The 14,253-nt window shown below is 40.6% G+C and overlaps 1 protein-coding gene across 1 annotated transcript in view; it reads left to right on the top strand.

Moving 5' to 3' along the window:
* Positions 1-14,253, top strand: part of hspg2 (heparan sulfate proteoglycan 2) — a 362,847-nt gene that overhangs the window by 143,779 nt on the left and 204,815 nt on the right. The window contains exons 9-18 of the mRNA XM_061923339.2: positions 2,110-2,235; positions 2,349-2,546; positions 2,606-2,725; positions 6,695-6,826; positions 7,062-7,206; positions 9,487-9,644; positions 9,711-9,848; positions 9,919-10,082; positions 13,718-13,897; positions 13,976-14,172. Coding sequence (XP_061779323.2) covers positions 2,110-2,235; positions 2,349-2,546; positions 2,606-2,725; positions 6,695-6,826; positions 7,062-7,206; positions 9,487-9,644; positions 9,711-9,848; positions 9,919-10,082; positions 13,718-13,897; positions 13,976-14,172 — 1,558 coding nt within the window. The remainder of the gene's footprint in view (positions 1-2,109; positions 2,236-2,348; positions 2,547-2,605; positions 2,726-6,694; positions 6,827-7,061; positions 7,207-9,486; positions 9,645-9,710; positions 9,849-9,918; positions 10,083-13,717; positions 13,898-13,975; positions 14,173-14,253) is intronic.

A 14,253-nucleotide genomic window follows, 5' to 3' on the forward strand; every position in this document is an offset into this window, starting at 1 on the left:
AAATTAGCTACAGAGCTAGCCTAAAACGTTAGCATTCACACATTAAAATGCTAACACTTAGCAAATGTGCTAACGAAGGCATGCTAACAGTTAGTATGTCTCATATGTCAACTAACGTGGCTGTAAGGTGTATGGCTTCGGAAATAGAGAAAAAAGTGTAAAATTAGAAGAAAAAGTTAGCATGCTTAAGTTAGCTGGCTTGCATGCTATCGTTTGCGTGCTAAAAGTTAACAAGTGTCACATACCAAGTTATATGACGCTGGGGTAAACGGTAGCACAACTAGCTGAAAAAGTTAACACGCTAATTTTAGCATGCTAGCAAGCTAACGTGAGCATGATAATGTTAGCATACTAATGTTTGCATGCTATCAATTTACAAGTGTCACGTACCAAGTTATATGACTCTGGGGAAAACGGTTGCAAAACTAGCTCAAAAAGTTAGCATGCTAATTTTAGCATGCTGGGGTAAACAGCATAACTGGCTGAAAAAGTTAACACGCGAATGTTAGCATGCCAGCAAGCTAACGTGAGCATGATAATAGTTAGCTTGTGTCACATACCAAGTTATATGACTCTAAGGTGTACGGCTGGGGAATTAGAGAAAAAGAGTAAATTTAGCATAAAAAAAGTTAGCACTTTAATGTTAGCATGCTAACGTTTGCATGCTAACAGTTTACAAGTGTCACGTACAAAGTTATATGACTCTGGGGTAAACGGTTGCAAAACTAGCTCAAAAAGTTAGCATGCTAATTTTAGCATGCTGGGGTAAACAGTAACAAAACTAGCTGAAAAATGTAACATGCTAATGTTAGCATGCTAGCAAGCTAACGTGAGCATGATAATAGTTAGCTTGTGTCACATACCAACGGCTGGGGAATTAGAGAAAAAAAGAGTACATTTAGCAAAAAAAAAAAGTTAGCACTTTAATGTTAGCATGCTAACTTTGCATATTTGCAGTTTACAAGTGTCACGTACCAAGTTATATGACTCTGGGGAAAACGGTTGCAAAACTAGCTCAAAAAGTTAGCATGCTAATTTTAGCATACCAATTTATATGACCGTAAGGTGTATGGCCGTCTAATTAAAGAAGGGCACCACAGACTGTGGAGGCTTTTAAAAAAGGCCTAAAAACCCTTCTTTTTAAAAAAAGCCTTTTTTTTTTAGATATATGCATACTAGTTTTAGCTATTTGGCTGTTCTAGTTTTTATTAGGTACCGACCCTATTGTATTTCTAGCGTTTTATTGTTATTAAACCGCCGTCTCTTTGAGCTGTAATTTGACCCCCTTAACATGCTTCAAAACTCACCAAATTGGACACACACATCAGGACTGGTGAAAATTGCGATATAATCAAAAAACCAAACCCCAAAACTCAAAATTGCGCTTTACACACAGACAAAACTGCCTGTAACTCCCCGTGAAAACCTCTATGTAGGTCTCACTGAGACCTAGATTTCATACACTGACAACCCCCAGCAAAAATCAACAGGAATTTTGCAATTCCCTCTTCAAAACAAAAGTTGAGTAAAAACAGTCACCTTTTTTCAAACATTATCTCCTCTGACCGCGTTTGTCGTGTCGGCTTCAAATTAGCACAAGAGAGAGATTGAACCCTTTTGATTAAAAGTTGATGAAAGAGTTTTAATTACTGCTCCGGTTTGGATTTTATGAGCTGTCAAAGTCGGTCCCGTCTATCGCTGCTTGCAGCTTTAATTTTTATTTATTTTTTATTATCTTTTTATTGTTATTTTTTTAATACACTGTAGCACTTTGAGGTTGTTTACTCAATGTAAAGTGCTTTTTACAAATAAAATCTATTATTATTATTATTATTATGAAATGTACATGTCGTTACATCCCTAATAGAGAAATATAAAAGTAGTCATACATATTTGACGTGTCATTTTAATAAGAAATACGTTAAAAATGACATTGTCACCTCAGAAAACGCCATACCCTCTAAATAACCCCAAGAAGTATTGTAAAAGTTCCTTGCGCATGCCAAAGTAAAAATGGTGCCATACCTGCTCCTGTGTTTGTGTGTCGGTGTGATGCCGTGCGTTGTTGTCTTGCATGTCAACTCGTCCTTCCTCCCGCACCCTCCCTAGTCCCCCCCGCCATCGTGCCCTGCATGCCGGATGAGCACAGGTGTGGCGACGGGACTTGCATCCTGTTGGAATACCTGTGTGACAACCGAGCGGACTGTCGCGATATGAGCGACGAGTACGATTGCGGTGAGTTGCCGGCCGGCTGCTTGTGACGTGGCCGCCCCCCGGCATGAAGAGACACTTATTGCCCCGCTGCGCCGTCGCCCCGGTTGCCGGGTTTAACCAGAGATCTGTTGCAGATATGATCGGGCCCGTTTTCCCGACCGCGCCCACCCGCGCCACCACCAGCACCGCCGCCAAACCTCCGCAGCCTCCCGTCGTCCCAGGACTGTGCAGGGCGGACCAGGCGAAGTGTCAGAGTGGGGAATGCATCCCCAGGGACTACATCTGTGACGGAGAGAGAGACTGCTCGGACGGAAGCGACGAGTCGCGATGCGGTGAGTCCGCGCGTGTGTTCGGACGTGCACACCCGAGTGCTCACCTCTTGTCTTTACAGGAACTCCGTCGCCATGTGAGCCCAACGAGTTCAAGTGTAGGAACGGTCGCTGCGCCCTCAAGCTCTGGCGTTGTGACGGCGACAACGACTGCGAGGACAACTCTGACGAGCTCGACTGCCGTGAGTCGACTGCATTGTTCTACACCAGGACTAGTCAAGTACATTGTCCTAGACCAGGGCTAGTCAAGTATATTGTTTTAGACCAGCACTAGTCAACTACAGGGCAGCACGGTGAAAGAGGGGTTAGTGCATCTGCCTCACAATACGAAGGTCCTGAGTAGTCTTGGTTTCAATCCCGGGCTCGGGATCTTTCTGTATGGAGTTTGCATGTTCTCCCCGTGACTGCGTGGGTTCCCTCCGGGTACTCCGGCTTCCTCCCACCTCCAAAGACATGCACCTGGGGATAGGTTGTTTGGCAACACTAAATTGGCCCTAGTGTGTGGATGTGAGTGTGAATGTTGTCTGTCTATCTGTGTTGGCCCTGCGATGAGGTGGCGACTTGTCCAGGGTGTACCCCGCCTTCCGCCCGATTGTAGCTGAGATAGGCTCCAGCGCCCCCCGCGAACCCAAAGGGAATAAGCGGTAGAAAATGGATGGATGGATGGATGAATGGATGGATAGTCAAGTACATTGTTCTAGACCAGGGCTAGTCAAGTACATTGTTTTAGACCAGTACTAGTCAAGTACATTGTGCTAGACCAGGGCTATTTCACTGCATTGTACTAGACCAGGGTTAGCTTACATTGCACTAGACCAGGACTAGCCAAGTACATTGTTCTAGACCAGGGCTAGTCAAGTACATTGTTTTAGACCAGTACTAGTCAAGTACATTGTTCTAGACCAGGGCTATTCAACTACATTGTACTAGGCCAGGGCTAGCCTACATTGCTCTAGACCAGAACTAGTCAAGTACATTGTGCTAGACCAGGCCTAGTTAAGTACATTGTTTTAGACCAGGGCAAGTCGACTCCATTGTACTAAACCAGGGCTAGCCTACATTGCTCTAGACTCGAACTAGTCAACTGCATTGTTCAAGACCAGGGTTAGTCAACTACATTGCTCTAGACCAGACCTAGTCAACTACATTGTTTTAGACCAGGGTTAGTCGACCACATTGTCTAGACCAGTACTACTCAAGTACATAGTTCTAAACCAGGAATATTCGACTACATTGTCTTAGACCAGAACTAGTCAAGTTCATTGTACTTAGCCAGGGCTCGTCGACTACATTGTCTTAGACCAGCACTAGTCAAATACATTGTTCTAGACCAGGACTAGTCAAGTACATTGTTGTAGACCAGGGTTAGTCGACTACATTGTCTTAGACCAGCACTAGTCAAGTACATTGTTGTATACCAGACCTAGGCAAGTACATTGTGCTAGACCAGGGTTAGTTAACTACATTGTCTTAGACCAGTACTAGTCAAGTACATTGTTCTCGGACCAGTACTATTCAAGTACATTGTTTTAGACCAGGGATAGTCAACTACATTGTCTTAGACCAGCACTAGTCAAGTACATTGATCTAGACCAGTACTAGTCAAGTACATTGTTTTATACCAGGGCTAGTCTACATTGTTTTAGACCATAACTAGTCAACTACATTGTTCTAGACCAGGGCTAGTCGACTACATTGTCTTAAACCAGTACTAGCCAAGTTAATTGTTTTAGACCGAACTAGTCAAGTACATTGTTTTAGACCAGGGCTAGTCAACTACAATGTCTAGGCCAGGGATAGTCAACTACATTGTCTTAGATCATAACTAGTCAAGTACATTGTTTTAGACCAGGGTTAGTCAACTACAATATCTAGGACAGGGCTAGTCAACTACATTGTCTTAGACCAGAACTAGTCAAGTACATTGTTTTAGACCAGGGCTCGCCTACATTGTTTTAGACCACAACTAGTCAAGTACATTGATCTAGACCAATACTAGTCAAGTACATCGATCTATACCAGGGCTAGTCAACTACATTGTACTAGACCAGGGCTAGCCTACATTGCCCTAGACAAGAACTAGTCAACTACATTGTACTAGGCCAGGGCTAGCCTACATGACTCTAGACCAGTACTAGTCAAGTACATTGTTTTAGACCAGGGCTAGCCTACATGACTCTAGACCAATACTAGTCAAGTACATTGTTTTAGACCAGGGCTAGCCTACATTGTTTTAGACCAGAACTAGTCAAGTACATTGTCCTAGACCAGTGCAAGTCAAGTACTTTGTACTAGGCCAGGGCTAGTCAACTACATTGTACTAGTACAGGGCTAGCCTACATTGCTCTAGACCAGCACTAGTCAAGTAGATTGTTTTAGACTAGGGCTAGCCTGCATTGTTTTAGACCAGCACTAGTCAAGTACATTGTCCTAGACCAGTACTAGTCAAGTACATTGTTTGAGGCCAGGGATAGTTAACTACATTGTACTAGACCAGGGCTAGCCTACATTGCTCTAGACCAGGCTACCGGTATGCAATTCTTCAACAATTTTTAGTCAGCTAAAGTTACAGTAATTTTTTTTGGACTGAAATATAAAGTATCAAGTATAACTCATCTTTGAAGTTATCTTAAAACCACTTTTATGAAGGTTATTGTAGAGCAGGGGTGTCAAACTCAAAGACAGAGTGGGCCAAAATTTAAAACTGAACAAAGCCGCGGGCCAAGGTTAAACAAATTAACCTTTTAATAGGGACCAAACAAGTTTTGCATTGAATATTGAACAAGCAAGGCTTATATAACTTTATAGTGACATGCAAAATCGAGTTTCAAATAATAATAATAATAATTAAAAAATATCAATGGCATATCAAATACAATTTAAATAAAAATGTAACGCCTCTTTTCTATTTGCAGCCTTCTGAGGTAAATATCAACATTAACTTTTTCCACAGGCTAATAAATTTGAAAATAAAATAATGAATAAACCAACCATTCAGGACTTTAAACGGCTCAGTTTGCAACACACTGATCTAATCTGATGTGCCCAAGCCCGATACCTGGCATCTTTTCTTGGATGCTAGTTCATTAATGTCGGGGCTCAGGCTTTGAGCTGAGGCAACCTTCATTATCGAACAAAGTTGTTCATCAGTCATTATATCTCGTATTCCACACTCTTGGGGGCGTGCCTTACAAGCACTGCTTTTAACGTCCTCTACGAGCTGACGTCCCGTCCGCTTTTCATACATTCCAACAACGTGCTGGCCCGATCACAAAGATGTGCGACTTCTGTACGCACACACACGTAAATGCAATGCATACTTGGCCAACAGCGATACAGGTTACACTGACGGTGCCCGTATAAATAACTTTAACACTGTTATAAATATACGCCACACTGTGAACCCACACCAAACAAAAATGACAAACACATTTCGGGAGAACATCCGCACAGTAACACAACATAAACACAACAAAACAAATACCCAGAATCCCATGCAGCCCTAACTCTTCCGGGCTGCAATATACCCCCCCCCCCCCCCCTCCGTGCGTTGGTTGAGGTGGGCGGGGTTTGGTGGTAGCAGGGGTGTATATTGCAGCCCTGAAGAGTTAGGGCTGCATGGGATTCTGGGTATTTGTTTTGTTGTGTTTATGTTGAGTTACGGTGCGGATGTTCTCCCAACATGTGTTTGTCATTCTTGTTTGGTGTGGATTCACAGTGTGGCGCATATTTCTAACAGTGTTAAAATTATTTATACGGCCACCGTCAGTGTAACCTGTATCACTGTTGGCCAAGTATGCTTGCATTTACGTATATGTGTGTGCGTGCTGAAGTCGCATATATTATGTGACTGGGCCAGCACTCGCTGGACTGGGTGAAAAGCGGACGTGGCGGTGTTTGGGAGGGGCACTATAATTTGAGAGTCTCCCGGGAGGCTTGGCAAGTATGAGAATTAGTGGTGAATGCGGTGTTACCGCGGCCAAGACATTAGGCATAATAATGTGTTAATTCCACGACTGTATATATCGGTATCGGTTGATATCGGAATCGGTAATTAAGAGTTGGACAATATCAGAATATCGGATATCGGTAAAAAAGCCATTATCGGACATCTCTCGATTGAACTGATTAGTACGATCTCCAACTTGCAGCCACCAAGGGTCCTGACGACAGATGTGCTCCAGAGCAGTTTGAGTGCCTGAGCGACCGCACTTGCATCCCGGCCAGTTACCAATGTGACGAAGAGCCCGACTGCCCCGACCGCTCCGATGAGTACGGCTGCAGTAAGTCCGCACCCGTAATCTTCTACATTTAGCCCTGTCTCGCTTTGCAGCCTTTGCACGCCGTGACTAATTCTGTCTTCACGCTTGGCTTGGCTTCTGGTCAGACATCCTCTCCATGGAAATGCCCGAGCATTTATTAACCTGACCATGTTCCAAAACAGCTTTTGTGTACATTAACTATGGAGCTTAAGGATTTTTTTAATTTTAATTTTTTTTAACCATAAACACTTCACAGCCCCACCCTCGGTGACAAGCCCGCCAGAAGAATCTGTTCAAGCTGCCCGGGGGGCGACTGTCACTTTCACCTGTCAGGCTGTCGGCGTGCCGACACCCATCATCACCTGGAGACTCAACTGGGGGCACATCCCAATCAGCGGCAGGTGCGTTTGTAGGACTGTCATATGAGCCCCACCACTACATTTTAGAATTGTTTTCCATATATAAGTCGCACCTGACTATAAGCCGCATATATATATATATATATATATATATATATATATATATATATATATATATATACACGCTGTGAAATTAGTTATTTACATAGAAATATTAAGTACCGTATTTTTCGGAGTATAAGTCGCTCCGGAGTATAAGTCGCACCGGCCGAAAATGCATAATAAAGAAGGAAAAAAAACATATATAAGTCGCACTGGAGTATAAGTCGCATTTATTGGGGAAATTTCTTTGATAAAACCCAACACCGATAGACATTTGGAAAGGCAATTTAAAATAAATAAAGAATAGTGAATAACATGCTGAATAAGTGTACGTTATATGAGGCATAAATAACCAACTGAGAACGTGCCTGGTATGTTAACGTAACATATTATGGTAAGAGTCATTCAAATAACTATAACATTTAGAACATGCTATACGTTTACCAAACAATCTGTCACTCCTAATCGCTAAATCCAATGAAATCTTATACGTCTAGTCTCTTGCGTGAATGAGCTAAATAATATTATTTGATATTTTACGGTAATGTGTTAATAATTTCACACACAAGTCGCTCCTGAGTATAAGTCGCACACCCGGCCAAACTAGGAAAAAAACTGCGACTTATAGTCCGAAAAATACGGTAAATGTTTATTTACATACCTTAATTGTTTCCAAACGTGTCTGTAACGCGGCAGTAAAACGGCCGAGCAAACAAAACAGAAGTTAGCTCTCCGATCAGCTAAACAGACTCAATAACTCCACGGTGGCGTTTTGGTGAATTTACCGAGGAATTTGTGAAACCGAAACGATACAAAAATAATTCCGTTGTAAAGTAATAATACTGACACAGACACTCGTAAACGCGTTAGGATATTAGCTAATGCTAACGACGCTAGCTCGATTGCATTACGATAGCACGTACAAATATTCATGAAAACACTCCTACAGACATCACACATCGGACGGTTTAGCAAGTAAGAATTGTTTTAGTTATATATATATCTATATATATATATATATATATATATATATATATATATATATATATAGATATAGATATAAATAAACATAAATATGTATATATGTATATATATATATATATATATATATATATATATATATATGTATGTATATATGATGGACATACGTCCTACATGTGTGTCAACATTTTGGATGGTCGGAAATAAATATATTACATCATCGTCTAATCAGCAACATCATTTTATAATTGTATAGCTGTTAGAGGGTTGATTTAAACTAATTAAATGAACGCACTTTGGTGTAATTTAATGTTTTTTTAATGATATTAATTTTATATATATTATTAAAATAAAAAACTTCTTGAAGTATGCATTTTTTTGCGTTTTGAACCAAGTGCGTGCAGCCTCTCTGCAATGAGCGCACCTTCAGCGGTCAAAAAATTTAATAAAAACAGGTTTCTTTGTAGGTGCACTGCAGGACTGCTGGTAAAACGCGCGTAAAAAGTGGTACATGTCTGGTGCATGTTTGAAAACTTAGCAAAAAAGCCAAAAGTATGAGCATGATAACATGGATGTGCAGTAAATGAGTGTCTCCATGGTGGTTACTGTAAATAGTAAAATGGTTTGTTTTGTTTGTGTTTTCACAGTAAAATCTATTGTCATTTTTGTTTTTTTTGCTTTGAAATCCCAAGTCAATCAGGTATTTATTTTTATTCAAACAGAAAAAAAGTTTGGAATGTATAATAATATAATATTTGTTACATTATTTGGAAACACGGAACTAATAGTTCATTATTATTATTACAGATTATACTTACCAACCTAAATTTGTACACAAACTCAATTAACATTATTAACATGAACAACATTATTATTATATATTCATACATATGTTTTTATTTATGGAAACAACAGATGTTTAATGTTACATTGCTACATTATTACAGCAGCTCCCACTCCCTCCCCTCTGTTGCAAGTCGTGTTGATTCTATGTAACTTGTTGATGTGTGCTATGGCGATAAAGTTCTTTTTCCTTGGCCTCAGTCTGGTCCCCCTCCCTGGAGTCCAGCCTTTGACTGGATTTTTTTCTTTTTACTCTCTTGACACCACGGGACTGAGTCAATGATGGGCTCTCACCGAAAAGCGCTTCAATTGTCCAGAAAGGCGCTTCAATAACTGTGGGAATAAATGAGACATAAATATGCTGGATATCATTGTGTTCTGTCTGTATTGCACCAGAATCTCTATGACCAACGAGAACGGTCGCGGCACCCTCACCATACGCGACGTGAAGGAGGCGGACCAGGGGGCCTACACCTGCGAGGCCATCAACGCCAAAGGATTAGTGTTCGGCATTCCCGACGGAGTCCTGACCCTCACCTCCAATCCCGACTCAGGTAGACTTCAGCAGACACTTTTCTTCCTGCGCGAGTGGAAGTAAAACGGTGAGTTGTCCCAACAAGACTGCCCAGGTGGTCACTTCAGTGTGGAGGGCCGTTGCGTTTCCTGTTTCTGCGCCGGAATCACCAAGAACTGCAAGAGCACCGGGCGCTACCGCAACCAGATCAGTCTGCGCTTCACCCAAGAGGACGACTTCAAAGGTAGGGTTTCAGTCTTCACATTCAGCCTGTAAAGGTGGCGCACTGATGTTGTCTGTCCTGCACCCGGCAGGAGTGAACGTCAGCTACCCGTCCAGGCCGGGCACGCCTCCTCTGTCCTCCACCCAGCTGCTCATCAACCCTGAGATGGAGGAGTTCCAGCTGGTGGATTTGTCTCGTCGTTTTCTCAACCTGGATTCTTTCTGGACCTTGCCTCGCCAGTTTCTTGGCAACAAGGTGTAACTTCTGCAAAATTGCCTTTTTGTTTGACATGAAACAACGTTGAGAAAGTGTCGAATTAGGGCCTGACGTTGAGCAACTCAAACTTGACGTTGAAACAACATACTCTTTGACAACGTTTAATCAATGTTGGGTTCTGGGATCATTGAAATGTGGTAATTTCCCAACCAATAGTCTACAACACAAATACAACGTTGAAACAACGTGCTTTTTGACAACGTTTAATCAATGTTAGGTTCTGACGTTGATTTGACCGTTGAAATGTGGTAATTTCCTAACCAATATTCTACAACACAAACACAACGTTGAAACAACATGCTTTTTGACAACTTTTATTCAATGTTGGGTTCTGGGATCATTGAAATGTGGTCATTTCCCAACCAATAGTCTACAACACAAATACAACGTTGAAACAACGTGCTTTTTGACAACGTTTAATCAATGTTAGGTTCTGACGTTGATTTGACCGTTGAAATGTGGTCATTTCCCAACCAATATTCTACAACACAAATACAACGTTGAAACAACATGCTTTTTGACAACGTTTGTTCAATGTTGGGTTCTGGCACCATTGAAATTTGGTCATTTACCAACCAATATTCTACAACACAAATGCAATGTTAAAACAACATGCTTTTTGACAACGTTTAATCAATTTTGGGTCTGACGTTGATCTGACCATTGAAATTTGGTCATTTCCCAACCAATATTCTACAACACAACCCTAACGTTGAAACAACATGCTTTTTGACAATGTTCAATCAATGTTGGGTTTTGACGTGGATTTGACCATTGAATTCTGGTAATTTCCCAACCAATATTCTACAACACAAATGCAATGTTGAAACAACATGCTTTCTGACAACATTTATTCAATATCAGGTTGTGACGTTGATTTGACCATTGAAATTTGGTTATTTTCCAACCATTATTCTACAACATAACTATAACGTTGAAACAACATGCTTTTTGACAATGTTCAATCAATGTTGGGTTCTGACGTGGATTTGACCATTGAATTTTGGTAATTTCCCAACCAATATTCTACATCATAAATACAACGTTGAAACAACATGCTTTTTGACAACGTTTAATCAATGTTGGGGTCTGACGTTGATTTGACCATTGAAATGTGGTCATTTCCCAACCAATATTCTACAACACAAATACAACGTTGAAACAACATGCTTTTTGACTACATTTATTCAATGTTGGGTTCTGGCACCATTGAAATTTGGTCATTTCCCAACCAATATTCTACAACACAAATGCATTGTTGAAACAACATGCTTTCTGACAACATTTATTCAATATCAGGTTGTGACGTTGATTTTACCATTGAAATTTGCTTATTTTCCAACCAATATTCTACAACATAACTATACTGTTGAAACAACATGCTTTTTGACAATGTTCAATCAATGTTGGGTTCTGACGTGGATTTGACCATTGAATTTTGGTCATTTCCCAACCAATATTCTACAATACAAATACAACATTGAAACAACATGCTTTTTGACAACGTTAAATCAATGTTGGGGTCTGACGTTGATTTGACCATTGAAATGTGGTAATTTCCCAATGAATATTCTACAACATAAATACAACGTTGAAACAACATGCTTTTTGACAACGTTTATTCAATGTTGGGTTCTGGCACCATTGGAAATGTGGTCATTTCCCAACCAATATTCTACAACACAATGACAACGTTGAAACAACATGCTTTCTGACGTTTCTTCAATATCAGGTTGTGACGTTGATTTGACCATTGAAATTTGGTAGTTCCCCAACCAATATTGACAACGTTTAATCAATGTCAGGTTGTGATGTTGATTTGACCATTGAAATGTGGTTATTTTCCAACCAATATTCTACAACATAACTATAATGTTGAAACAACATGCTTTTTGACAATGTTTATTCAATGTTGGGTTCTGGCACCATTGAAATGTGGTCATTTCCCAACCAATATTCTACAACACAATGACAACGTTGAAACAACATGCTTTCTGACGTTTATTCAGTATCAGGTTGTGACGTTGATTTGACCATTGAAATTTGGTAATTTCCCAACCAATATTCTACAATACAAATACAACGTGGAAAAAACGTGCTTTTTGACAACGTTTAATCAATGTCAGGTTGTGATGTTGATTTGACCATTGAAATGTGGTTATTTTCCAACCAATATTCTACAACATAACTATAACGTTGAAACAACATGCTTTTTGACAATGTTTAATCAACGTTGGGTTCTTGGACCGTTGATATGTGGTCATTTCCCAACCAATATTCTACAACACAAATACAATGTTGAAACAACGTGCTTTTTGCCGGCGTTTAATCAATGTTGGGTTCTGGCACCTTTGAAATTTGGTCATTTCCCAACTAATATCCTACAACCCAAATACAACGTTGAAACAACATGCTTTTTGACAATGTTTATTAAATGTCAGGTTGTGACGTTGATTTGACCACTGAAATTTTGTCATTTCCCAACCAATATTCTACAACACAAATACAACGTTAAAACAACATGCTTTTTGACAACGTTTATTATATATTGGGTTCTGGCACCATTGAAATTTGGTCATTTACCAACCAATATTCTACAACACAAATGCAATGTTGAAACAACGTGCTTTTTGAGAAAGTTTAATCAATTTTGAGGTCTGACATTGAGTTGACCATTGAAATTTGGTCATTTCCCAACCAATATTCTACAACACAATGACAACGTTGAAACATCATGCCTTTTTACAACGTTTAATCAATGTTGGGTTCTGACGTTGATTTGACCATTGAATTTTGGTCATTTTCCAACCAGTATTTTACAACACTAATACAACGTTGAAACAACATGCTTTTTGACTACATTTATTCAATGTTGGGTTCTGGCACCATTGAAATTTGGTCATTTACCAACCAATATTCTACAACACATGCAATGTTGAAACAACATGCTTTTTGACAAAGTTTAATCAATTTTGGGGTCTGACGTTGATTTAAACCACCAATTTGGTCATTTACCAACCAATATTCTACAACACAAATACAACGTTGAAACAACATGCTTTCTGACAACGTTTATTCAATATCAGGTTGTGACATTGATTTGACCATTGAAATTTGGGTATTTTCCAACCAATATTCTACAACATAACTATAACGTTGAAACAACATGCTTTTTAACAACGTTCAATCAATGTTGGGTTCTGACGTTGATTTGACCATTGAATTTTGGTAATTTTCCAACCAATATTCTACAATACAAATACAACGTTGAAACAACATGCTTTTTGACAACGTTTAATCAATGTTGGGGTCTGACGTTGATTTGACCATTGAAATTTGATCATTTCCCAACCAATATTCTACAACACAAAAGCAATGTTGAAACAACGTGCTTTTTAAAAAAGTTTAATCAATTTTGGGGTCTGACGTTGATTTGACCATTGAAATTTGGTCATTTCCCAACCAATATTCTACAACACAATGACTTTGTCATTATTTCAGTTCAACTTCAGCATCGGAGCATTCACACATCATCTAGTTGTGGTCAATGAAATTGTGTTTTGGGAGTACTGCAGGAATATTGACACTTGAATGAAACATCCGTCTGTTTTCAGATCGACTCCTACGGAGGATCCTTGAAGTACAAGGTGCGCTACATTTTGGCCCGCGGCCTGTCTGAGCCCGTGGACAAGCCGGACGTCATCCTGGTGGGAAACGGGCGCAGGCTGATATACCGCCGGGGCCGCCCCAGTCCTGCGGGCGTGGTCAACCAGAGAGAGATCCAGTTCACGGAAGTATGTGCCGGTTGCCACGTGCGTGCGCTCAGGAGAAGGTCAGGTTTGGTAACTTGAACCTGGTGTGATTCCCAAAAGGATCACTGGCAGCACTCCAGCGGCCAGCAGGTGAGCCGCGAGGACCTGATGCTGACCCTGGCCGACCTGGACAGCATCAGCATCCGCACCATCTACGACAACCACATGGTCAGCGTGGCGCTCAGCGAAGTCGTCATGGATACCACCACCGTGGAGTTCAGCACTCGAGGCCACGCCAAGGATGTCGAGGAGTGCAGGTGAGGAACTTTGCTGGAGGCAAAACCTTGTTGTGGTTTGGATTGGATTTGCTTTTGTTACACAAACCCCGTTTCCATATG

The sequence above is a fragment of the Nerophis lumbriciformis genome, linkage group LG01, assembly GCF_033978685.3.
Source record: "Nerophis lumbriciformis linkage group LG01, RoL_Nlum_v2.1, whole genome shotgun sequence".
Taxonomy (NCBI): Eukaryota; Metazoa; Chordata; class Actinopteri; order Syngnathiformes; family Syngnathidae; genus Nerophis; species Nerophis lumbriciformis.